At 39.4% G+C, this 26,276-nt stretch overlaps 1 protein-coding gene across 3 annotated transcripts in view; it reads left to right on the top strand.

Annotated features, from left to right (window-relative positions):
- The first annotated feature begins 2,338 nt into the window (after nucleotides 1-2,338).
- HELB (DNA helicase B) overlaps nucleotides 2,339-26,276 on the top strand; it is a 29,967-nt gene continuing 6,029 nt past the window's right edge. The window contains exons 1-12 of one of the 3 annotated variants that reach the window (XM_027593523.2): nucleotides 2,532-2,556; nucleotides 3,988-4,070; nucleotides 4,280-4,398; nucleotides 5,733-5,902; nucleotides 7,930-8,808; nucleotides 11,516-11,693; nucleotides 12,828-12,969; nucleotides 14,963-15,117; nucleotides 18,282-18,363; nucleotides 19,114-19,173; nucleotides 20,342-20,570; nucleotides 21,356-21,499. In XM_027593523.2, the coding sequence (XP_027449324.2) occupies nucleotides 4,374-4,398; nucleotides 5,733-5,902; nucleotides 7,930-8,808; nucleotides 11,516-11,693; nucleotides 12,828-12,969; nucleotides 14,963-15,117; nucleotides 18,282-18,363; nucleotides 19,114-19,173; nucleotides 20,342-20,570; nucleotides 21,356-21,499 (2,064 nt within the window). In that variant the 5' untranslated portion in view covers nucleotides 2,532-2,556; nucleotides 3,988-4,070; nucleotides 4,280-4,373. Of the gene's footprint in view, nucleotides 2,557-3,987; nucleotides 4,399-5,732; nucleotides 5,903-7,929; nucleotides 8,809-11,515; nucleotides 11,694-12,827; nucleotides 12,970-14,962; nucleotides 15,118-18,281; nucleotides 18,364-19,113; nucleotides 19,174-20,341; nucleotides 20,571-21,355; nucleotides 21,500-26,276 lie in introns of all 3 variants that reach the window. The other 2 variants (XM_027593521.2, XM_027593522.2) reach the window with 2 other exon arrangements.

Here is a 26,276-nt window from a genome sequence, read left to right as displayed (position 1 = left end):
CTTCCTTCCTTCCTTTCCTCCTTTCCTTCCATCCTTCCTTTTCCCCAAAACAAACGTACCCACATACACATAAATAAAACTATGTGAACTGTTTTTACTTTTTCTTATTTAATAGATCTTGGAAACCACTCTCTATCAGTTCATAGAGATTTTCCTCTTTCTTTCTTTTTTAAAATTACTGAAGAATATTCCCTTGTGTGGATATGCCATAGTCTATTCAATAAGCCTCTTAAACATATTTCTGCTGTTTCCAGTCATTTGCCACTACAAAATTCACTACACAATGAATAACCTCATATCTGTGTTGTTTTGTGTTTGTGGAAATGTACCTTCAGGGTAGATCCAGGAATCTCATTTTTAGAAACATCCCAAATGATTTTGATGCACAGCCAGATTTGAGTACTGTTGCTTACTGGGTAAAAATGGTAAAAATGGTATTCAGGAACATAGAATTGTTAACATTTTTTTTTTTAAGTGAAGAAACAATAGGTAAAGAAGCAAAGTTCTCACCATCCTGAATCCTCACCTACACTACTTAGAAGAAGGCAGTTGAGTTATATCAACAGCAGCTTAACTTCTGGAGTCTTATGCCCAAATCACTGAGTTGGTATCAAGAACATCCCTTGTAGACACACATAAGTGACCTGGATTTGGGCAGCAGACACCTTTCAGTTGAGACACGCTGAGTCTGAAGTAGCCATGGGCCATCCAGGAGTGGTATCTAATAGGCGGTCGTGGGCACTGGTTTGCAGATCAGGTTAGGAGTCATTAGCGTGTAGATGAGAGAGTAGGTGAAAGATGCCTGAGGGGAGGATTACAGAGTGAGGAGGTGCTCAGGATGGAACCCGGGGGAGTCCTAGTACTTAAGAGGACAGCAGAGGAACCCAAAGAAACTATCAGTGGCTACAGAGGTAGGAGGAAAACCTGAGAACACAAGTCATGAAAGCCGGGGAACAAAGTGTTACAAGAAGAAAATAGTTACCAGGGTTAAATATCGTTGAGAGGTGAGGTAAGACACAGGCAAGAAGGTATCCACTGGATTTAGCAACAAAGAGACCAGTCGTGTGAGGGCAGATTCAGTGTCGTGGTGGAAACAGTAGTCATTGGGAGTGTTCAGGAAGGAATTCAAGCTCACATAGAGGATCCTTGGAAACACCCGTGTTTTGTGAGCTGCAACATAGTTTTTCTAAAAGCAACAAAAGGAGATACTTGTACCCAAAGGGAAAAATCAATTTTAGTATTTTCTCCCATAGATTTTTCTTAAACCTTTGGTGCTGGCTGTTGTTTATGTATATTAGAATCTATCATAAAATGCTTTGGGATTTAGCAAACAGTGTCTGCTTAGTTATTTTGGGTTTACTATTAATAGAGTGATTTCATAATAAACCGTATAAAAGTAGTAAGGTAGTGATATACTTTATGGTGTTCCTCAAAGAGTAACAAGGCTTTCAAATAGTATCCCCAGCATGTGTGGGAACCATGGCTCCAGAATAACTTTTTAAAGTCACTGTGATTCTCTTCTATTTCCCTTTCCCAGTCCCCCTCTATACTCTCAGCTATAAATAGATGCTTTTTTTGCCCCACTGTGAGCAGGTAGTTGTCCAGCTTAAAGAAGCTTGGGTGACCAGTTTGTTCTCACAGAGGAAAAGATGAAAAAGACTTTGAATGTCATGTAATACAGCAGTTCCCAAACCTGGCTGAACATCAAAATACACAACTGGGACGTGCATTAAAAAGACAGAATCCTGGGTCTCTGTCCTAGATCTCGACAGAGTGCGTATGGAATGGTGCCTAGATAACTGTACCTTGAATAAGAGCCTTTGATGATATAAATTCAACTCCTTAAGGAAACGGAGAACAAAAGCAGTCATGAGTAAACGGGTCTCCCGACTGGAGATTCGCTGTTCTGTGCTTTGGGTGGTGGCCGGTTGTCCTGAAGAGCATCTGGGTTTTCGTTTTAGGGTGTTGGAGAGGGCTTGCTTTTCTGGGCTCTCTAGGCTCACTAGACATGGCCTTCCCTCACGTTTCTCTCTCCGGAGGTGCTAGAGGTTCTGCGGGTGCCACACCCGACGCTGCCCAGCGGGCGGGTTAACACCTGGCACCGCTCAGACCCTCACGTCTGGTTGCCTTGCGCGCACGCTCTTCTCCAACCCCCAATCGCTCCGCCCTCATCCCCTCCCCTGCTGAGTCTCATCCCCGCCTCCCGCGGGAGCCTTGGGGCGGAGCTTCGCCGCTGCCCCGCCCCTCCGCACGCGCAGGCTGCGTGGGGGCGTTCCCGGAAGTTCTCAATTTTCGGAGCTGATTGGCTGATCGTGGCCGTGTACCCTGCCCGGGAGCAGGGTGCGCGGGGAGAGTTGCAGGGGAACAGCATGGCTTTTTTGAGTCAGCACTTGCGCGAGCTGCAGGGACCTTTGCTCCCAGCCAAGGACTTGGTGGAAGAGGACGATGACTGGCTGAAGGAGGACGTGGCGGGGGATGAAGACGTGGAGTTTGTCGATGCCGAGGAGCTGTGCAGTGGGGGCGTAAAGGCGGGCACCCTCCCGGGGCGCCTCCGCGGTGAGGAAACCCTCTGCCCCGAGGGGATGGGATTGGAGGATGAAGTGTTTCCCGTTCTGGCCTTGTCCTAAGTCAGGCGCCCGATTGCTGCTAACAGACATTTTTTGGGATGGCCTAGCTGTTTCATCCTACTTAGGATAAGATTATATAAATAAATTACAGTAGCAGTGACTTGAGTAATACCGTGCGTTAAGCTTGTGCTCAACGTGTATTATCTCATTTGATGTTCACAACTCTTTGAGGTAGTTTTATTTTTATAGTCGAGGGAACAGTTGGATGTTGAGCCTGTATTCACACGCAGAATTAGACTTTTCAACTATTTTCCTATCCTGCCTGGAGTCAAATATTTACTTTTCAGCTACTTAGAAAATACACGCACACAAAAGAAACACCTCAAGGCGTTGTGGATTCATTAACTTTGTGTGAATAACGCTGTGATGTGCTTGTGTAGTTTCCTGTGCTATACATAATACCCGTTGTGTGTACATTGTGACTGATATTTAAGAAAATTTTACTGGTAAGACCAGTAGAATGTTCTGTGCTGATGGCACTGTTCTATGTTTGCGCTGTCCAGTACAATAGCCACCAGCTATACGTGGCTATTGGGAACGTGAAATGCAGCTAGTGCAACTGAAGAGCTGAATTTTAAATTTTGTTTAATTTTTATTAATTTAAGTTTAAGTAGTCACATGTGAGTGGGCAGCGCAAGTTTAGACAGAAAGTTTTCAAGTATTTGTAAGGGTTTAGTCATTTATCCTAAAAATATTAGTGACTGGATACCTTGTTCCAAGCATGGTGGTGTTTGTTGCCAGGGGGGATACCCGGGAGAGATAAGATAATGAGGTTTCTGCCTTAATGGAGCTTGTTCTTTCGTGAATTAAATAGACATTCTTTAAATAATTACAGAAGTAGCTGTAATATTACTTAGTTCATAGAAGGAATAATAAGTAGTGCTATGAGAGGTTATAATCTTGAGATTCAGGGAAGACTTTCCTGAGGAAGTGACAATTAAATTTAGAGGTCTGTAGCAAATGGGGGCAAACAGTAAGGAAGAGAACATTTGAGGCAGATGGAACAGCTTGTGCAAAGGCCCTGTGGTGGGAGAGACCATGGCATTTTTTTTAGAAATTGCATGAAGGTCATTTTTGGCTTAGGTCAGAGTAGCAGAGAGATGACTGTTTTTAGAAGACAAACAGCAGACTTGCCATGTACCATACTTACCTCTTGGAATACAAGGACAAGTGAAACATTGTCTTATTTTAGAGAGCTTATAGCACAGTAGAGAGAGACTGATAAACAGGTAAGTGGAATGTAAATACCCTAATAAACATCTGTACAGGGTGCTGGGGCGGGGAATAAAGAGAGTGGTAGATTTGGTGAAACATTGAAAAGGAGGTTTTAAAATGTCTTAAATTAACTTTTTTTTTAAAGTTGTGATTTCTGATGAAAACACTCAAGAGCAATGTGACGTGTTTGGACGTTTTCCAGTAACGGGTCCTTGGTGGCGAGTGAAGGTACAAGTGAAACCTGTGGGATCAAGGAGCTATCAAGTTCAAGGATTTCCATCTTACTTTTTACAGTCTGATATGTCACCGCCAAATCAAACACACATCTGTTCCCTGTTTCTTAAAGACTGTAATTTCCCCAGTGATTATATAAATAAATTTTTGGCATGGGTAAGTGCTGTATCAAGCTTTAAAAACCTCAACTTTGAAAATCTTAGGGAAACATTAAGAACTTTCCAAAAGGAAACTGGAAGGAATGGTCAAAAACAGTCTACACAGAATGAACAGGAAGAGTCTCTACCAGAAAACAAGATGTGCCTCCCTGTGGAAAACACAAGTAGGTGTGATTTTATCATCTAGTTTTATTGTAATTGAAATACTTAATGACTAGTGTGTTTAAGATATCACCACTATAGTATCTTGGCATACTGTTCTTTTTTAAAATCTGTTTTTGAAAATGTGTTTCTATTGCTTTTGGGTTTGTCATTATAATTTCCAGGTTCCTCATCATTAAGGTGGAGAGGTTGGGTGAGATGATCTTTAAGCCCCTTTCAGTTCCTCCCCAGCTCTAAAACTGTGTTTCTCTCTCTCTCTTTTTTTTTAAGATTTTATTTATTTATTTGACAGAGAGAGACACAGTGAGAGAGGGAACACAAGCAAGGGGAGTGGGGGAGGGAGAAACAGGCTTCCCGGCAAGCAGGAAGCCCGAGCAGGGAGCCCGAGCAGGGAGCCCGATGCGGGGCTTGATCCCAGGACCCTGGGACCATGACCTGAGCCAAAGGCAGATGCTTAACGACTGAGCCACCCAGGCGCCCCTCTCTCTAACTTTTGTGTGCATGGGATTACCTTGAGTCGTTAAGAAAAAGTTCAGTTTTTAACTACTCAGTTCCAATTATTATTCTGTTTAAGAAGGCAGAGGAGAGGGGCGCCTGTGTGGTTCAGTTGGCTAAGCGGCTGCCTTCAGCTTAGGTCATGATCCCAGGGTCCTGGGATCGAGTCCCTGCTCAGCGGCGAGCCTGCTTCTCCCTCTCCCTCTGCCTGCCTCTCCCCCTGCTTGTGCTCTCCCTCTCTCTCTCTCTGTCCAATAAATAAATAAAGAATCTTGAAAAAAAAAAAAAAAGAAGGCAGAGGAGAAAGGTAAGAATACGAGTATTCCATTTTGGAAAGATTTCAGTCCAAAATGGTATCAAATAATTTTTTAGTATGGTTTGTTATCTCGACATTCACATGAATGGAATATTTCATTTCTTAATTATATCAAATAAATTTGGCAGGACATCACTGAATAACTTCAGTGACAAAAGAATCATGATTACAGTCAGAAAAATGATTATAAAGGTTAATATGTCAATGATTTATTTTTTATGCTTAGCTTTAAATTTATCTTTATATCACAGAGTCACAAATTTTACTCTGATTATATTGTACACAAAAGGAAACAGAAGGCTAAGAAGTGGTTGTCTAAGCATTTGAAGAACATAATGAAAACCGCTTCAGTACAAAATCCGTTGTTATAACACGATCAATTTTCTTGCTGGTTAAAGTAAATTTATTTGTCTCTCTTTGATTTGGATTTTTGGAACTGGTTGTGCTCCAGGAGAATGTCCATCACATCAGTTGTTCTTGAGCTCATTTGTATGTTTTGATTTGTTCTTTTCTATTATCCTGTAGCTCCATTTAAAAGTGTCATGACAGCTTTGCAGTTCCCAAAAGTAATGGAATTCCTTCCAGTTCTTCTGCCTCGACACTTTAAATGGCTCTTAAGCTCAGGTTCTAAGGAGGTGTTGGGAGACCTAGAAGAGATGTTAGGTACACATCCATGGAAACTTGGATTTAGTAAAGTAAGTAAGACATTTATTTACTCACCACTTAGAAATCCTGTGTGAGGGAAGATTTCTCAAACTTGACAATTTTTGCATCTCTTTCAAAGGAAAAAAATTCATATGACCTCAATGTTGATTTTTCTTTTAGTATTAGAACCAACTATAAACTTCTTATACCTATAGCTCTTATGCAGTAAATTGATGACATTGTAATTGTCAATAATTTAATTATATAACTTAATGGGAAACATCTCTTTGGTAACTAAATGGCCATTTGCAATGTGAATATAGATCTCATTGAAGACAAACGTTCTTATGAATTTGGCAAATCCATTTTAATCCCTCACTTTCCCATTTGAACTTCTGAAAACTTTCATTATTCGTGTGGTACATCATGATACTATTGGAATTTTTATTTGGCACAATAATATCACTTACGTGTGAATCCACCTCTGTTCTTATCATTAGAGGCCAAGAGTAGGCGTGGCACTATGAGGCTTCAATGATGTTGGAAACCAAACTCGGCACTTAACTGTTGGCAGTGTTTGGTTATGGGTGGTTTTCCAAATGAAAATACAATTTAAAAATTCTGAGATAATTCTTGGATACCCAAGGATGCTTACCGAACCCCTTCCCCCCAATTTGAGAAATGCAGGAATAATGAATTTGTTTCCTACATAAAATGATGATGATTTCAGTATGTTTTGCAAAATGAAATTCATTGGAACATTAGATTCTTATATATATTCAGTAGAGAAGAGAGGCAGAGCAATGCACATTCTGGGACTCAAGTGGGAACAGGAAACTTGAAGTCCTACTATTCAGTGTGGAAGCCACCATCAAGAATATAGACCATTACTGAGGTATTAGATGGCTGGGGCTGCCAACCCTCTAAGTCTGTGCTTCATGCCATAGTCTGGGTAGCTTAAACAATAGAAATTTATCTTATCACGGTTCAGGAGGCTCTAAGTCCAAAATCAAGGTGTTGGTTGGTTGGTTTCTTCTGAGTCCTCCTTAGCTTGTACATGGTTGTGAGAAGACCCTTCTCCCTGGGTCTTCACGTTGTCTTCCTTTTGTGCCTGTCTGTTGTAATCTCCCTTCTTAAAAGGACACCAGTCATACTGGATTAGGGCCAATGACCTCATTTGAACTTAATTACCTGTTTAAAGACCATATCTCCAAATATGGCCACATTTTGACATGCTAGCAGGTTAGGATTTCAACATATGAATTTGAGGGGGACACATTTTAGCCCATAAAATGTATGGAGGGCTCCAGGAGGGATGTCTCCATGAAAAAGAAAAAAAATGGAGTCGATGGAGAACCTTCTGAGTGGATCTTGGTGAAGGAAGTTCTGTGTCTCTCCAGTAGAGTTTGGGCAGAATTGTGGAGAGGCACGTAGGAACCTAAACAAGCCAAGAAACTGAGGCAGTCACCAACTTTACTATACACACAAGAGTTTGACACAAAAGTTAATATAATTGTAGTATAGCCTGTCCTCAGCTGTGAATCCTATTTAACAATGATTTACTGAAAATTGATTAATCAGATGTATACTATAACTTTTTTTCAAAGATGGGAAGAGGAGAAGCAGATGTGGAGGTGATGGTATAAAAGAGAGAGAGCTTCTGTAGAGAAAGACTTCCCCTAGGAGGGAGTTAATATTAAATATCGAAAATTAGGGAAAAAAAGGGTAGTATAAACAGTACTTAGAACAGTGTTGACTTTATAAGGCATGGAAAGGGTGAGTCAGGGGATTCCTGTCTTGTGATAAGCTTCATAGTGTTATTTGACTTTGAAAACTGTATGTGTATTGTTTTGAGAAAATACAATTTTAATAAAAAATTTATATAGATCTTTAACCACAGTACAGCAAAAACTTGGTGATGTATTAGGTACCCAGTTTTTTCTCCGAATTTAGTTGATATACATGTCCTCTGGGACTTAAGCAGTTATTAACAAATAACATATTTTTATGTAATTCTGATAATAGTCATCAACATTTATAATTTTTATAAAGCAACTTGAACTTTATTTTCTTAAAGATAACCTACACAGAACTGAAGTTTTTGCAGTGTGAGGCGAGTTGGGCATCATTTTGTCAGTGCAAGTCTCTTCTCCAGTTGATGAGTGATTTGGAGAAGAATGCATTAATAATATATTCGGAACTGAGGCACATATGTCGAGACCAAGGGCACACGTGCATTGAAGAAGCTGACTTAACTTCTAAGTTGTCAGACCATATGTCCTTCCAAGATGCTTGGCAGTCTCTGAAGTTTTTAAAGGACATCGGTGTGGTGACATACGAGAAGGGCTGTGTCTTTCTTTATGACCTTTACCAGGCTGAGCGAGGCATTGCCTCTTCAATATGTGACCTGATGACGAGGCCTCCGTGGCATTTACATGTCGATGTCAAGAGGGTGCTTGCGTTAATTCACACCACAAAACCTGAGAATTCAGAAAGCGACGAGACACTGAATGAAAGTCAACCGGATGAAACGGGTTTAGAAAATCCTGTGGCTGTTCTGGACCGGCAGGACAGTGGTGACCATGTTTGGAGTAACGGTGAAAGTGAAGTGAATGTAGAAATAAGTGAAGCTCACCTGGATCAGGATCAGGTGGCTGCTTTGGAAATGGTTTGCTCCAACGCCGTGACGGTCATCAGTGGGAAAGGCGGTTGTGGGAAGACCACCATTGTTAGCCATCTTTTTAAGCATATGGAGCAGTTGGAAGAAAGAGAGGTAAAAAAAGCTTGTGAGGATTTTGAACAAGACCAGGATGTCTCAGAAGAATGGATCACCTTTACCGAGCAAAGCCTCCCGAAGGCAGACAAGGCAATAGAGGTGTTACTGACAGCACCAACGGGGAAAGCGGCTGGCTTATTGCGAGAGAAAACTGGTTTTAACGCTTATACGCTGTGTCAGGTAAAACTTTCTCCAGTTTTTTTCTACAGAGAAAACATTTGCCTGAAAGACGGGCTTGATTTTGTGAGTTTATTTTTTATTTCTTCCTGATGACAGTAGGTATTTATTGAATGTCCTAGGGATCCCTGCTTTGTAGTCGCTGAACATTGAGATCAGTGCCCCGCAGAGCAGCCGGTCCGTAAACTGGGACCAGTTTGCCGGGAGGAAGGAGCTGGTGGTGCTGGAAAGTCAATCAGTAGACTGCTTCTTTCATTGAGGAAGTCTTACTATGGAAAAGAAGTCAGCCATACCGAAGTGTATGCTTCATGACGTAGTTCATTTAGATTCTGGTACAAGCTTTATTCTGGGTGGGGGTGGGACTGGTTACAAGCATGTTACCATCCCCAGACCTTATTTGAGAAGCATCTGTGTGGGAAGGAAAAGGTTTTATTCTATTATATAGAAGGAAAACTCCATAGAAGTGAAGACTTTGATCATCTGGTTCAGTTCTTTATCTCCTTTACCCACAACAATGCCTGGCCAACAGTCATGTAATACAATTTTCGAATGAATCGATATGCTTGAAAAACATAGTTTGGCTGTAGTTAGAAGTCATGACATTTTGAACTTGTAAAGAACTGGAGAGGTTTTTCTAGGTCTGACCTGCCATTTCATAGATCAAGAAACTCAGTTGTTGGAAGATTTCTGAAGGCAGTAATCATTGACTTGGACTATAAAGGACAGAGAGGCTCAGGTGAGGAGACGGACATTTTATTTCGGGGGAAGGCCTTTCCACAGGCATTGAGGAGAATGATCATAGGGTGTAGAGATGGTTTTGAGGTGATGGCGTTGATCAGAATGAATTCTGTGTATTATAAAATAATGGAAATTGAATTTGGTTTAGACTGGGAACTTGAACTTTCAAGTTTGCAAAGTATCCCATTAAATCCTTGATAAACCAGTGAAGTGAGTAAGCCATATCATCTCCATTTTACAGCAGAACCAGTTGAAATTTGGGGAATTCAATGGCTTGCCCAAGATCGTAACCAGGTGTGGAGCTAGGATTCAGATTTGTGACCTCCCCTCTCGTTGCTCTTTCTGCATATCTAACAAAGAAGCTTGGACTGGGCTTACTGGGGAGCCATTTAGGATCCTAAGCAAGAGAGAGAGAATCACAGAGCCATGAGCCACCTCAGAAATGACATCGTGCATCACCTGTATTTGTCATACGAGTGAACATAACTCTAGAGAAGTTCAATGTAGCTCACTCATGGCAGGGACTTCTGATCAGTTTATGATTTTTCCCATTACGACTTCACATCTGATTAGACTGAAGGGTTGGCTTAGAAGAGGAGAGCTGGAGAGGCATTATTACTAAGTTTCATCTTATGTTCCAACTCTGAGCAATGGGTAGTATCTTAATATCTGCTTGGGATGCTGGGAGAATATTTCTGAAGCCACATTTAGGATCAGAAGAGAGTGTAGGGCCAAAGGAAAGGCACTGATGTGGCACTTATGCCATTTATTTATCATCCTTGGGCTAGGGTTACCCGGTAACCACATGGAGCAGATGAAAGTAAAATTGTGTGTGTGTGTGTGTGTGTGTGTGCGCCAAATATTACATCAAACATACTTGCACTGGTGCACCTGGATGGCTCAGTCGTGAAGTGTCTGCCTTTGGCTCAGGTCATGATCTCAGGGTCCTGGGATCGAGCCCCACATCGGGCTTCCTGCTCTGCGGGAAGCCTGCTTCTCCCTCTCCCACTCCCCCTGCTTGTGTTCCTGCTCTCGCTACCTCTCTCTGTCAAACAAATAAAATCTTCAACAAAACAAAACATACTTACACTAAAATGTTATTTATTGTTTATCTGAAATTCATATATTTTATCTGGCAATCCCATTTTGGGTTAGCGTGTAGGGGAAGGTGGTTGTAAGGCTGTGGGAATAATCTAGGCTCATAGGTGGGGCCTGTATTGAGTTGGTAGCACTAAAAACATAGTGGAAAGTGTCAACCAGGCATTTCTAAGATAACTAATTGAATATATAAAATCAAAGGCAGCAGTTAGCAGTGATTCAGATGTTCTTTTGAGACAAGGCCATTGAGAGAATGGGGGTTTTGCTGAAGGGAATTGGTGCATTTGGGTGGAAAACATGAAGGCTTTTACTTAATAGACATGTTGAATCTAGCTTCAGTAGAAAAATTTTAAAAAGATATGATACCATTTAAGAAATCTGTGTATGTATATAGTGTATACATGCATACTTACAACATAGAAACATTTTGGGAATGATGTATACCAAAATATTTAATGTCTGGTTTTATTTTCCAAATTTTTCTCCTCATCTGTATTTTTATTTTATTTATTTATTTGTTTATTTTTTAAGATTTTTTATTTATTTATTTGGCGGTGCAATAGTGCTGTGTGTGGAGCTTGTTACAGTAAACACACGTAGTACTTATTAAGAAACATTTTTTAAAAACTATTTGATCTTTTTTTATTTTTAGATTTATTTGATCTATCTTTTCTGTGTATCCATCCCTTTAGGGTTTTCAGAAGTTTGAACTTTTGTGTTCTCTAGTTCTTTAGGCTGTTTCCCTATGTGGCTTTACCTACACCCTCCCTCCCTCCCCCATTTAAGAGTTTTGTTTTAAAATAACATGGGTTGTTAAGATTTTGTCTTGTAAAATTTATAACTTGAATTTAAAGATGCCATACTTTGCTTGCAGGTCAATTATAGCTTTTATTTATGGGAGAAAAAAAGCCTGGCCAATAACCGTCCATGGAAATTTTCTTCAGTTAGAGTTCTGGTTGTGGATGAAGGGAGTTTGGTATCTGTCAGAATCTTCAAATCGGTTTTAAAGTTATTGTGTGAGCACTCCAGACTTTCTAAGCTTATTATCCTTGGTAAGTTAGATATTGTCGGAATCCTAATTGTTTAGTTCAAAGCATTGCAGTCGGTAGGTTGCTTACACCATTTCACTGGTTTAGTACCCATATCCTATAGGTGGGAAGCCGTTTCTCAGAGCCCACACTCCAGCCCCCCTGAGTTCAGTCTGACCTCTCCCTCTATCAGCTTGGATGATTCTCCATCTGGGCGAGGATATTAGCAGACCAGGCCGCGAAATGAAATGAGTTGTAATGGGTTACTGCTAGTCACCTAAATGATGACTGTTAAAATGGTAAAAACGCCACACACTTAGAGTAAGTAATCATGCAGATCATTTGGAAATAATAAAAAGTCTGAATTATAGACCACTTAGGAGTGAATTTATGATTTTCAGCTAATAAATTAGAGATCAGTAGCCTCTTAAATCCTTTCCCATTCTGGTGAGATTTAGTTAGATTCTGTTGGGTACTACTGGTCTGTGGACTATGATTTCATAGAGAATCATATTGTAAGAATCAAATTGTATACAAATAATTCTCTTAGGTCTTTGAGGATGTGCTGTAAACATTTGATTCTGTTAATGGCTTAAGCATTCCCCCAGTTTCCACTGAGAAAAGAGTTGATTTTTTTTCACTCCAGGGTTGGTTTGTTTCAGATTTCCAATAGAGCCAAACATAATCATTATATTACAGGAATTTATCTATTATCAAATATGTTGGGTTTGTTTATTTTGTATTTTATATGTTTATTTTATTTATTTGAGGCCATAGATTCTTCCAGATCTACTAAGACCTTGAGCAAGACTGAGTAGGTGACCGAATACCATATACCTAAGATTCTAAGGCCTGTTTTTCTCTAAAATATATGCCCCTACACAGTTTGCCTGGGGTTGTAGGTATGAAGGAAGTTCAATTCAGATTGTACCTTACTGTGTTATCACTGTTATTTATATCTCATACTGTTTACTTTGACTGCTTTGTTGTTGTTAAATATTTTTAAAGAGTTACTGTTCTTAAGTAATTTTGGGGGGGCTTTTTTCTTAGAATAAATCTTTATAATCATAGCATATATCAGTAGGGAGAAATAAAAACAACTTCTAAATTTCAGGAACCCTCTCACTGAAGACCTGCTATATCTTATTCTCCTTTTAGGTGATATTAGACAGTTGCCCAGCATCGAACCTGGTAACTTGCTGATAGATCTTTTTGAGACTCTTAAGTCAAGAAATTGTGCTATTGAACTAAAGAAAAACCATAGAGCAGAATCTGAGCTAATTGTCAACAATGCCACAAGGTATAGTATAATGAATATTTTGCATTTTCTCTCTGTTGTATTAGAAATAAAAAGTAAAAAAAAAATATCTATTAGCTTTTGAATTAGGACAGTTAAGTGCAGTACATTTCCTGTGCCCTTCTAGCAAACTTATTCTAGCCTTCAGGTATATATCGACCTCTTGCCCCACAGTTAGAAAAACAAAGGTAATGTTTTTCATTACTGGTCCAGCATGAATTATTATTGACATTTAAGAGTGAATGTGTTTTCCTGATTTAAAAAGTATATATGTGAATTAAAGTTGCATCAAGCTTAAAGCCTAGAATAAGCCTAAGAGAAACAGAGAGTTGGGAATGAGTTCATTAGAGTTCAAGGGAGAATGAGGAAGAATTATCCTGTAATTTTTGTAAGGGGAGCCCCAAGGGGAGTCTCTTTCCCCAAAAAAGGGAATATGGTATTTTATTCCTTGATGAATCCTGGTGGCACCCATGGCATATTACTCCCCTTAGTGTAGAAAAGAATCCTTCTTTCCCCTTAATTTTTGCATATGCCTTTAGAGTGTAATTAGAGGATCACTCTAAGAGACTCTTTTATTCATCGGGCCAAAATTTATCTTTGTTTTTTGACATTCTTTTAGGAAATGTTGTTTTTGTTGTTCAGACTTTCTTGGTTGGATTCAGCAGAAATTAGAACATTCAGAATGTCCTTTCTCTATGCCCCTGTCTGCCCTGGATAGGATTGTAGGAGTATAGGAAGGATTGACAGGGATAGGGTAGGATGTTGTAGGTTCATATTAAAACATTAAGCAAAAGAATGCAGTTGGATGTGTAATATTCTTTTTGTCTAACCCTCCTGCTCCTACCTAAAGGCCACCTCTTTTGGGGGAGGTTGGTAGATGATTGGTCACTTTAAAGTCTGAAAATCTCAGAAGAATCTAAAGCACATTAGATTTCTCAGAAGTCAGTTTTATCTGAAACTTAGGAATTCCTTTTATTAACCCTTTTGATGTCATTTGAGCTGTGCTGCTTTCATCATTCCTTCTTGTCATCACCAAATATTTAATGTCACAAGGATCCTAGTGATAGCAGGGAAGGACTCCTAGAGTTAGACATGTGTTTCATGTTATGGGTCAGAAGCAAAACAGGAAATCCATGGTGATTCTCAGCATCCCCAGAATTGGATCTGGGATATTTCAGCAAGGACAGCCTTCTTCCCTTTCCTCCCTTTCAACCCTGTGGGGAAGGATTGAAGATGACAGTAGGGTACCACTAGCTTTGATAGCCAGGTTGCCATTAGGTCTTTTCAGGGAGTTGGTCTTCTTCCAGATAACCAAGGAGAGACTCTGTTATGATAAGGCACCTGCCCCATGCTCTGTTTTCTGAGAGGATTTGCTAGTCTTGGGAAATAAAAGAACAAAAGAAGGTTGAGGGCATAGAAGCAAAGAGAAGATGTGGCTATTTGGTTCAACTGAGAAAATGGCAGATACATGTATGATATACACAAAAGAAAGGAGAAAAAGAGTGTGATGTAAGCCTATGAAAAAGGCCCTAAAGAGTCCAGATTCACTGAAATAGAAAGGGCTTATGGAGCCAGAAGGGCCCAGATTTGCCTCCTAGCTCCTCTGCTTTCTACCTCTGTGGCCGTGGGCAACCCACTGCAGTTGCATAAGCCTCATGCTGCTCACCTGTGAAATGAGGGTAGTACCTACCCTGAATAGTTCTTTCCTGGTCTGGAGGAGAGTAGGTCAAGTTCTCAGAACGGTAAATTCCCTGGCAGTTTTTTCTAATGCTTTTAATTTGCTAGGGGTAGGGGACTGATTGGTAAGTGCAACATTATGGTCTTGCTAATTCTATTTTATAACTCATTTACTAATTATAATGCCTATAATGCCTTTTCATCTTATTTATTATCTATTAGCAGTATTAGTTATTGTAATGACATTATCTCTGATGATATATGAAGACACATTTTTGGATACTGATGTTCTTGCTGTGTTATTTTATCTTCACTTAAGAATCTCAAGACGCCAATTTCCAATATTTGATGCAGAGCTGAATATCTCTGATAAGCTAACACTCCCTGCCTCAATACAAGATAAAACATTTATTTTTATCAGACTCCCAGAAGAGGATGCCAGCTCTCAGTTATCGGAAAATGATCCTCACTCTTGTAAGTATAAACTTCTTTTTATGTAGGGTTACAATTTCCGTTTTATAATATACTTACTAAATGACTAGTTGTAATTTTATTTGATGGTAAAGATAAATATTGCTAGTAGAAAATTTAGGCACTGAAATAAATAAACTATTTATTCATCATCAGATGCAGAGTACCTTAGAATTTGGTAAAGAAGTAAGCTCTCCCAGCCCAACATATGTAACCAGATCTGCCTTAACAGATCATATGCATAACATCATGCTCTGGAAGGAATTTGGAAGGACTAATGACACAATATAAACACACACAATAAACACACACATTGCACACATACATCCCCAAGAAGTAAGCTCTTGACACATACACACTAAGGGCTTAGTAAGTATTTATTGAGTGAATAGATGGATGTAGATGATTAGTTTAAAATGAAGCAAAGCCCCAGGAATCCAAGTTCATTCAGGAGAAACCATATCCTAATTAATGAAGATTTTCTTGTATAGCAATTGGAAATTACATTTGCTATTTTGGGTACATTTGTGAACCAAAAATATTGGTCAAACTGTTGCCAAGTTGAGTTCCTACTAGTTCTTTCTGTTTCTTATAAAATGGACAGGCATTGCTTCTAATTAGGGGTCTTAGGGTGACAACATAATAGGGTCAAAAAGAGCACGGAGTCTTTTCCCTTACGTGTATGACCCATGTCACATCACTTAACCATTTGTAAAATGGGATTCATAGGTCACTGCCTGTGGAGCTGTTGTGAGGGTTGAGGGCACTCATCCATTTTGAGGTGCTATAAAACTGTTAGTTTTTTGTGAACAGTATGAAATGATCTATTACAAATTGATTAAACCTTTTGATCTTTATGTGTATTCTAAACATACTTAGCAAACTTTTTTAAATAGAGTAATGGTTTACTCAAAATTGAATTCGTGAAGATTTAAATGATTATTACTGAGAATATATTGTGGTCATCATTCTTAAGGGTATATCCTAACTACTTAGTGACCTTCACTCCAGTGTGAAATTAAGTGACGTACTGCTTTATGTGTAAGCCTCTCCTGCTTTGTGGGTCATAGTCGCAGTTGCCTTGGGTTGGGGTCCATTCACATGTTATAATAATTTTTTTCTCTTTTGAAATGGGATCATATAATACATAGTGTTCTATAAATGCCCTTTTATGATTGTAGAAATAATTTCTATCCCTAAAAAAAAGGTCAAATAATCAGGAATGTCTGACATGAAAATGAATATTTCCCTGTTTTCTTCCTCTCCATTTCCCCCAAGGCAACCCCCAAAAGGTTGCATACTATTACTCTTACTCATCCATTACTCTTACTATGTAGTAAGTTTGGTGTTGATCCTTTTAAGCCTTATTATATTCATACACAAACATATTTATTTCTGCCTTCTGGAAATGGGATTATAAGCTGCACATTGCCTTGTGATTTTTTATTAAGTATATTGTGAATAATTAATAGGTGATATTTATTCTGACAACAGCTTAGTTAAGAGTACGTACTAGTACAGATGAAAAAGATGAAACTTAGCCGGTTAAGGAATGTGCCCTCCTTGCCATTCCATTTAGATCTACCTAAAATATGGTTGGTTTTATTTCTGGTGCCCATTCTTTATGATATTGAGAGTATACTTTAAGAAACAGAGTGCTCTGTTTCAGAATGGCAGCAGAGCTCAGCTGATGCTGTTTTTCCATCTCAACTACAACCTTCAGCTAGAAAATTAGTCCCTTCTTCAAGAGAACTAAATAAATATTCCTTAGAGAGAGGCATATAGTACTTTCCCATTAATAATTAAGTTACTGAGTAAATTATTCCTGTTATTACAAAGTACAAAGACCGAAGACAGGCTTCATAGCGGGGCTAGAACTTCAGAGATGCTGAAGTGTGAGAAAAATGTGTATCTTAGAATCAGTGAAATACAGTGTACATATTGATCTGTAAGATGTCCAGAGAATGAAGAGAGCAAGAGTAGAACAGCACGATCTCATACGTGTAAAGGAAAACAATATCCTGTGAGACCTTTGGAAATTCCTGCTCTGACAGGCCAGGGGTTGGCTGGGGTGAGCTGAGTGGCCGTATTTTAGTGAGAATCTTCCCTTCATCTGAATGATGGAGGGCTCAGTAAGCAACTAATTTAGTCTTCCTAGAGCAGGGCATCATGAGGCCTGGGCTTTTTCATTCCCCTGTGATTCATCTGCTACAAGGGGAAGGCACAAAAGCCTAAAATGCTCTTACCCAAATTTTTATATCTTCTCTCTCTCTCTCATGAGAAATGTTCACTGTTTTGTACTTTTGGTAAGACAGATTAGAGGAAGTCTACTTCTCAGGTTATAAGTGGGAGGTTATAAGTGGGATGTCCTCATTGCCAGTGATCTGAGGTCTAAAAGGGAGGCCAGCCACCCTTCGCCATTTGGAAAATGACTTTACTTCCAAGAGCCTCAGCTTCACATTTATATCTAGAATATAATCGATGTTTGTGGTCAAATTATTTCATAGCTGGTTAGGTGCGGCCACTCTTGGGATGGGTGCCCCCTATGCCAGGGTTAATCTTTTAGTTGCTGGATCATGGGGAGGCCTGGGGGTCCTGGGGGTAGCAAACACATGGTTGGGGTGGGGGTGGGGCATTGCGGCATTTTGGGAGTAGCTGTTCTCCATCCTTCATGGAAGTGTCTCAATATTTTATATTCAATATCAACCTTGGATCTAATGCCTGCCTCCTGTGAATGTTGTGAAGATTAGATTCAGTGAAATAACATGTGCAAAGCATAGAGATCCCCAAATTATAATTCAGCTACCGCCAGAACTTCAAACAGAAAAGAGTCTTACTTTACAGGGATTCTGTTACATGGTTGGTCCTCTGGCTCATATTTTAAATTCAGCATTCACTACCCATCAGTGGTGAGTGGTTGTGTTACAGATTAGGAGCTGTCCTGGCTAGTGGTTGACGTCCCTCTTGAGGACAGGCCTTCTGGAACCATCGTCGCTCTCTCTTCTGGTGCTCTGGCTGCTGTAGCAAATGAGGTTGATGTTCCCATGGCCAACTTGTATTCCATTTCCCGGAGCTCCCTTAGCAGGAATTCTGAGTTAGTTGCTCCGTCAAAACAATGTTGTCATTTGGTGCTTTTCTGTGTTAACTTTTTTCTCTTGAATTACCAGATTTATATTCTGCAGTTAGAACCTTACTCAAAGAAAATGACCTACAAGATGCACAAACATCCCAGTTTATTGCCTTTAGAAGGTAAAGCATTTACAGCATTTTAATGTTCTTAGTCTGGCTTTTAAATCTTGTGACTTATATAGATGCTGTTTAAATGGGAGACTCTCATCATTTATCACGGCTAATTCTCTCTCTAATTTTGAGGTATTTCTTTGTTAGACATGGCAGAGGGCAGTTTTTAAACAGGGGTCTTTCAGGGCACCTACATGGCTCAGTCAGTTAAGCATCTGACTCGATTTTGGTTCAGGTCATGATCTCAGGGTTGTGGGGTGCAGTCCGCATCAGGCTCTGCGCTGAGCGCTGAACATGGAGCCTGGGATTCTCTCTCTCCCTCTCTCTCTCTCTCTCTCTGCCCCTCTCCCCACTTGCACTGTCTTTCTCTCAAAATAAATAAATAAAATGTTAAACAAAATAAATAGGGCTCTTTCTACCAAATACTATATTTGGAAACTCCCATGAAATCTGGGTGGAACAAAGGTTTACATTAAGATAAAAATTACAGAGGCACTTGGATGGCTCAGTCATGGGAGCGTGGGACTCTTGATCTCAGGGTTGTGAATTCAAGCCCCACAATGGTTATAGAAATTACTTTAAAAATTCTTTTTCTTTTTATAAAAAGAAAAGATAAAGATTACAAAATGCTTTTTTCCTGGAGAGATTCCTGGAAACCTTTTATAGCGTGTAGTACATTGTCATCGTTGGTAACAGGAATAAGCACAAAACAGATACCATTAAGGTAACCCTTGCTTCTTGCTTGTTCATGTGTTTCAGGCAAGACTGTGACGTCATCAACGCCTGCTGTTGCAAGCACTACACGGGCCACCTAATCAAGTGAGCACTAAAGATTGGAAAGCTCCAGGACAGTCCTTCCTTTATTCACTGTCCTTTTATTTGTTTTTGACATTTATCACTGTAGCCACATATTTAAAATCTTTTTTATTCTCATTTGTGAAGTCAAATGATCTCTTCAACTAAATATAATATGTATGTTTAAGAACTGACTGTTGTGGCAATCAGTGTAATAAGCAAAAAGGAATACAGTTTTCCTTGTGGTTTTCAAGTTGGCAACCTCCAGCTTCTCCAAGATGAGTGTGGGGAATTCAGAATGTTTTCCAAATAGAATATGTACGTAGGTGTGTCCAAGAACCTTAGCAACAGGATGCCCGCAGAGAGCACCTTAGTGGACATCTATCCGTGAAATATAAGTGTGGAAAAGTGGCTCTGTTTACACACAGGAAGAATTAACTCACTTCTCTTGCATTTATCAACACCTAGTATTTATTAAGTGCAGAGAAATTAGAGATGTGGCAGTTCCAGGAGGAGCTCCCTGTCTGTTGAGAGAAGACACACACGGAAACCACCTTAGGTAGCCTCACAAAGGCTTAGAAAGCACCAGCGGGAACTCATCCAGTCTGTGTCCCAGTGACTCTGATCTTGGCAGGCAGTTTCGCTTTTCCATATATGTAAAAAGAGGATACCAACGCAGCATTTCCCTCATGGAGTTGTAGTGAGGATGAAATGAAATAATATCTCTAAAGGACTTAGCTCAGTAACAGGTATATTGCCAGCGTTTTATTTGCTGCTCCTCTTCTGATATGAGGTCATAATTATTAGACTAGAAATATGTGTACGTGGGGTAAGACGTGAAATAGGGTAGTGATAGGAGAGACTGGAGAGGAGAGGATGAATTTAAAAGGTAGGCTCAATAAGATTTTGAGCAACTTTTAGAATATAGAGGACAAGAGAGATGTCAGCATTTATGCCAAGATTTCTAATTTGGGAAAATATTTGGCTGGGCTATATCTTCGGGTTTGAGGTGCCACAGAGGGGCTAGGTAATCAGACCATGACCGTGGGAGCCTGATTTCTTGTTGACATTTGGAGAAAAAAAAGTGAAGCAAAGAGAGTGTGGAAATCATTCTGAGTGGGGGTTAATGCTTAAACAAAATGAAATTGAGGTTTTCTAAACCTTGATGATGTATTCTCATTTTCTGACCCAGAGACCATCGGAATAGACTTCAGTTTGGAGTTGGTGATAAAATTTGTTGTACCAGGAATGCATATCTCTCAGAGTTACTCCCTGGACGTACCTCTCCCAGTCAGGAAAGTAATGAACGAGAGGCCAGTGGTGAAGACTTTAATGGTACTCCTCATGGTTTTGCTAAAAATAAGCATGACTTTGAAAATGATATTCGACTCTGCAATGGAGAAATATTTTTTATAACAAAGGTAACTGACAACAGAAAAATAGTACCTTCCTTTTTATCTATTAGAGATAGGTGTTTTTTTTTTTAATTGCCCTAGGTTTGATTCAGAATCTAATCATATCAGAGTTGACATTCTTCCATAATTTTTTGCTAAGTGTTTTTGCATTCATGTTTATGAGGGATATTGGTTTGTAGTTATCTAGTAATGTCTTGTCTGGTTTTGGTGTCAGAGTAATAATGCTGGCTTCATGAAATGAGTTGGGACATGTTTCTTTTTCTTACATTTTTCTGGAAGACTTTGTGAAGAAACGTATTTTTAATAAGTTCGAAGAGCTTGGGTAACAAAAATAAGGCAAAAGTGACACACTTATTGTATTTTGCAAAGCATCATCTCCTTGGTTGCTGTTTAACTATAGAAACAAGAGAAGTTTCCTTGAATTTGTTCTCATTGTATAAATGCCCTCTTTCACTTGGAGGTTATTTACAAGCTGTGAGGAAAAATAAACTTTTTGCAAAGAGTATATGCAGATTTACATAGTCAGTGCAAGAAGTGAAATGTGTAGACTTCAGAATAAGTCAGATAACACTGTCTGTTTTCCAGAGAGTCAATTTAAGGTCAAGTTTCAAGTTTACTAAAATTTGGGTGCATATGTATTCAGTTTGTACTCAAGTGTAGGTTTTAGCCTTTTGAAAGTTCTTAGTAATTGTGAACATACATGCTATTTTATGTTCAACACAAAAATAGAATATCTCTACAGAGTGTGCATATTTGAAAACATACAAAATAGTTCTTTGTTTTGGTTATAGGATGTCACTGATATAACTTTTGGAAAGAGAAGATCTTTGACCATTAATAATGCAGCTGGCTTGGAAATAACGGTGGACTTTGAAAAACTAATGAAATATTGTCACATAAAACATGCATGGGCAAGAACTATCCACACTTTTCAGGTAACAGTGGACATTTATAAAGCTATTTGGACAGGTTTCGGAGCCATAGAGTACCTTCAATGATTTTCTTCCTAATTTTGTTGCCTTTATTTGTTTAATGAGAGACAAGGTTACCAAGGCGTACATAAATGGTGTTGTGGTGTTTATTTATCTTTGCAGCTTACTTTTTTACTGTTACATAATCAGCTTTATTGGGGTATAATTTCCATAGGCATTTATATTTATAAAGCTGGATGGGTTTTGACAAATGTATCCTCTGCCTTTGCTCTTGTGAGGCCGCTCCTTTCTACTTGGGAATAATTTTAGTTTTATACAAGAGTTGGAAAGGTAGCACAGACTATTCCCATGTGCCCTTCAACCAACTTTCCCTAATGTTAACATCTTACACAACTATGGTGTTTTTGTCAAAACTAAGATTACCATTAGAAGAATACTATTAACTAAGCTACACACTTTATTTGGATTTTGCCAGTTTTCCACTAATACCCTTTTTCTAACCCTAGGATCTAATCCTGGACACAACATTGCATTTAGTGCAATTTGCATTTAAACTCTTTTTTTGGGGGGGGGTGGCGGGCAAGAGGGGCAGAGGGAGACAGAGAATCTTAAGCAGGCTCCACACTGGGTTTGGAGCGTGATGTGGGGCTTGATCTCACAATCCTGAGATCATGACCTGAGCTGAAATCAAGAGTCGGACGTTTAACCAATTGAGCCACCCAGGTGCCCCTTAGCTCCATTCTAATACTCCTGAATTCTCATAAGCTATTTGTGGTTCTGTTATTTAACTCACTGTTTTGAGCGCCCCTCTTTGATGTTGGTATGTTGCTTTAATCATGAAGCTGCATCAGCCTACATTTGCATGTGGAAAAATTGAGGTTAGCCTGTATCCTCTCCTGGTAGGCAAACATTAATTAGCATAGGGATTTTTTTTTTTTTTAAGTAGATGGTGTTTTATTTATTAACCTACTCCATCTCAGTTCCAAAAAGAATTTGAAATGACTTATAAACAATGCCCGCAATTCAGCCTGATTTTTTGTTTTAAAGATAAAGAAATGATGTCAAGTGGAAAATAAAGGTAAGGGTGGTAAAAGGTTCTCGCTAAGGGTGGGATGGGATGCTGACATGCGCACTGACCTGTTTGCTTGCTAGTGTACACTGCAGATTTGGCTTTACATTTTCAAAACAAGAGAGAAGCAGTCAGTGGACTGTGTCTATTGGATAAAAAAAAAAAACAACAAAACAGCCAGTTGTTAAGAAGTACCAATATTCCTGGCTTCGAAGTCCTGGCAAAATTTCTCCCATGGATCTTTGTGATGGGATCTCTGTAATTCTGGAAACTCATATCAGTCAATTTGGGGGAATTTTCTTGAATAATTTCATTAAGATTTCTTGTCCTCAGTTTTCTCTGTTTTGTCTTTCTAGAATGTCTACTCTGTTCAACCTCCAGAACTGATTATCCAAATTTCTTATACTGATTATCCAAATTTCTTATCTCTCTCCTGCTTTCCATCTCATTATCATTCTGCTGTATTTTCTGAGAGATTTCCTCAAATTTATAATCCAGTCTTTTTTACATTTCTGGACAAATGAAGTATGAAGGGGTCTTTTTATTACTCGATTAAGGTTCTAGTAACTATCTCTAAGTGTTCCTTTTATTAAATCTGGCTCTTGTTTTGTGGTTGAAATAGCATCTCTTACCTCTGAGAACATTCGTGATTGTTATCTTGTATGAGTGTAGTTTGTTTCTTCCAAGTTCAGTTCAGTTCAACAAATATTTATTGAGTTAGACTGTTCTTGGTGCTTGGTTTAGATCAGTCCATGAAACAAAGATACCTGCCACTGGGAAGATTACATTTGGTGGGGAGGAGGAAGGAGACAGACAGACACAGTCATAAAACAATAAGTAAACTACAGTTGACCCTTGGACACTGGGGATTCAGGGCACCGACCCCTCGTTGTAGTCAGAAATCCATGTGTACAATTTTTGATTTCCCAAAGACTTAACTACTCATAGACTACTGTTGACTAGAAGCCTTATCGATAATGTAAACAGTTGATTAACACACATCTTGTATGTTCCATGTATTATATACCGTATTCTTAACAATAAAGTAAGATAGGGGCACCTGGCTGGCTCAGTCAGTAGAGTGTGTGACTCTTGGTCTCGGGGTTGTAAGTTCGAGCCCCATAATCTTAAAACAAAGTAATCTACAGAAAAGAAAATGTTAATTAGAGATTCATAAAGATGAGAAAATACATTTGCAGTACTGTACTGTATTTATCAGAAAAAAAAATCCATGTGTAAGTGGACCCATGCAGTTTAAACCCATGTTGTTCCAGGGTCAGCCGTACGTGATATGGTAGAAGATGACAAATGCTACGGAAACGGGGTGGGGCTAGATGGGAGATGCAGCTGTCATTTTAAATAGTAGTCGGTATAGGCCTCATTGAGAAGGTGGCATTTGAGCAAAGACTTAAAGGAGGTAAGGAAGTAAACCATGCAGGTCTAGGAGAAGAGCATTCTAGGTTGAGGGAATAGCCAAGGCCAAGGTTCTTTGGTGGAAGCCTGCCTGTCGTATTTGAAGAACAGGAACAGCAAGGAGGCCAGCGTGGGAGAGTGACAAGAGATGTCAGAGAAGTATTGTGGGATAAGGGAGGGTAGGATTGGGGGCCAGGTAACCTAGGACCTTCTAGGACCATGGTACCCAATATGATATCTACATCTGGCCCACTACCAGTTTTTGTAAATAAAGTTTTATTGGAACACAGCAGCACTGGTTCATTTACATATGGGCTATGACTGCTTTTGCATTGCAAAGGAAGAACTGAGTAGTTGCGATAGAGAACATCTGGCCTGCAGAACCTAAAATACTTTTTTGACCCTTTGCAGAGAAAGTGGTTTGCCCCCCACTTTAAGGTCCATAGAGACTTTCACATTCTAAGTCTATAAAATCAGGAAAGGAATGAATGGTTTGTGTTTTTTGTTTTTTGTGTTTTTTTTTTTTACAAATGTTGAGTTTCAGGACACATTAAAGAGAGACCTATACATAATTAAAAGTAAATGTATAAAAACTTGCCTCCTTTAAGAAGTTCGATAGTTCTAACGATTCAAGGAAGGTATGAAAAGTATGAAAAAAATATCAAAAGTATGAAAAATAATTTCTAGCAGGTGATTGAGGTGAAGTTCGGTGTCCCCATCCTGCTTTCTGATCACACCTTTGGCATGACCATTTGATTTTTAGCATCATTCATTCAGTGAGACACTGGATAAAGAAGAGTGAACAAGAAAGAGCTTACAGTCCAGTGAGGAATACAGCTGAGAAGGCGGACAGTTCCGTTCCAGTGAACATTCTGTGACAGAGGAAGTACAGGGGGCTGGAGAGTGCATGGACATGGAGAGGGCCGCTAGTCCGGAAGTGGGTCTGCCCTGGCAGGACCCCAGAGAGGTTCCTCGTGTCCGATGGAGCGTGGCTCCGGGGAAGGAAAGAGGAAAGGAGGGAAGGCAGCAGGGTCAAGCCTGGCCTTTGAAGGACCAGATGAGCCATACAAGGAGTCAGGACTTTGTTTTGAGAGCTTGGGAGCTGTATATCAGCTCTAAGCAGAATCTGATGTGATTGGATTTGCTTTTTACAAGTATCACTGTAGATGCTGTGAGGACAGTGGGTCACAGCACGTGTGAGTATGAGGAAGACTGACTATGAAGCTGTTAAGTTTTTCTGTGTTCGTTAATGATTAGTAACTCAAGTTAACTGAGTTTGGGTTAGGCATTTACCTGCTTAGGAATACACAATATGAAGTCCAAGTCCAATATGCTGTGTATCTATAAAATGTACTTTTTATTTGTATGATCAAGTGTCATTTAAGTAAATTTCTGAGACTCAGAAGCACCTGAAGGAAGTGTTTGTCACGCTTTTATAATCTGAAGAGTTGTTTCCAATTCTCTGTGTCTAGAGAGATAGAAGTGCTTGCTGAGAAAGAGGCTTTTAACTGTGGATCTGTATTTTCTACATGCCCCATCTTGCCATTCGTCTTCCTACAATTCTTCTTTTGTCTGGGGGGATGTGGGGACATTAGGAGAGATAATGGTTCAAACTACTTAGTTTATGTTGGCACTGAAAATATAGGGACTAAGAATAGCCCTGAAACTTGAAGTGGTTTTCTCACAGTTACTTGGCGACATTGGGCATTTTTCTTGCCTGTATAATTCTTGGCTTGCTAAACTTAAAAAGCAAAGGTTCATTGTTCTTTTGCTTTGTTTGTCATGATGAAAGTAATAAATGGTTCAACAATGGGAGAATACAGAAAAGTAGAAGAAAAAAAATCATCCATAGAGCCCTCCATTTCGGAGACAGGCTCGTTAAAATTTTTTTTTTTTTTTAAAGATTTTATTTACTTATTTGACAGAGAGAGCACAAGCAGGGAGAGTGGCAGGCAGAGGGAGAGGGAGAAGCAGAGCCCCTGCTGAGCAAGGAGCCCAATGCGGGCCTCGATCCCAGGACCCTGGGATCATGACCTGAGCTGAAGGCAGACGTTCAACCAACTGAGCCACCCAGGCACCCGTAGTTAAATTTTTGATAGAATTTTTCCTCCTTTTTTGTGACTTGTTTTGTTAGATATTTATGTTCATTTTGTGTATACTTTTTTGGATCAGAGTAATTTTATTTTGTGTTACATAGTGGTGATCATTCTTTACATGAAAGCATCCAGTTTTTAAAAATGTTGTTAGATTTCAAAGCATCTTTGATGTTTGCAGAATAGTATATCAAATGTCTATATA

This window comes from Zalophus californianus, chromosome 9 (assembly GCF_009762305.2).
Source record: "Zalophus californianus isolate mZalCal1 chromosome 9, mZalCal1.pri.v2, whole genome shotgun sequence".
Lineage (NCBI taxonomy): Eukaryota > Metazoa > Chordata > Mammalia > Carnivora > Otariidae > Zalophus > Zalophus californianus.
Note: the sequence above shows the minus strand (reverse complement) of the source record. Positions and strands in the feature narration are given on the sequence as shown.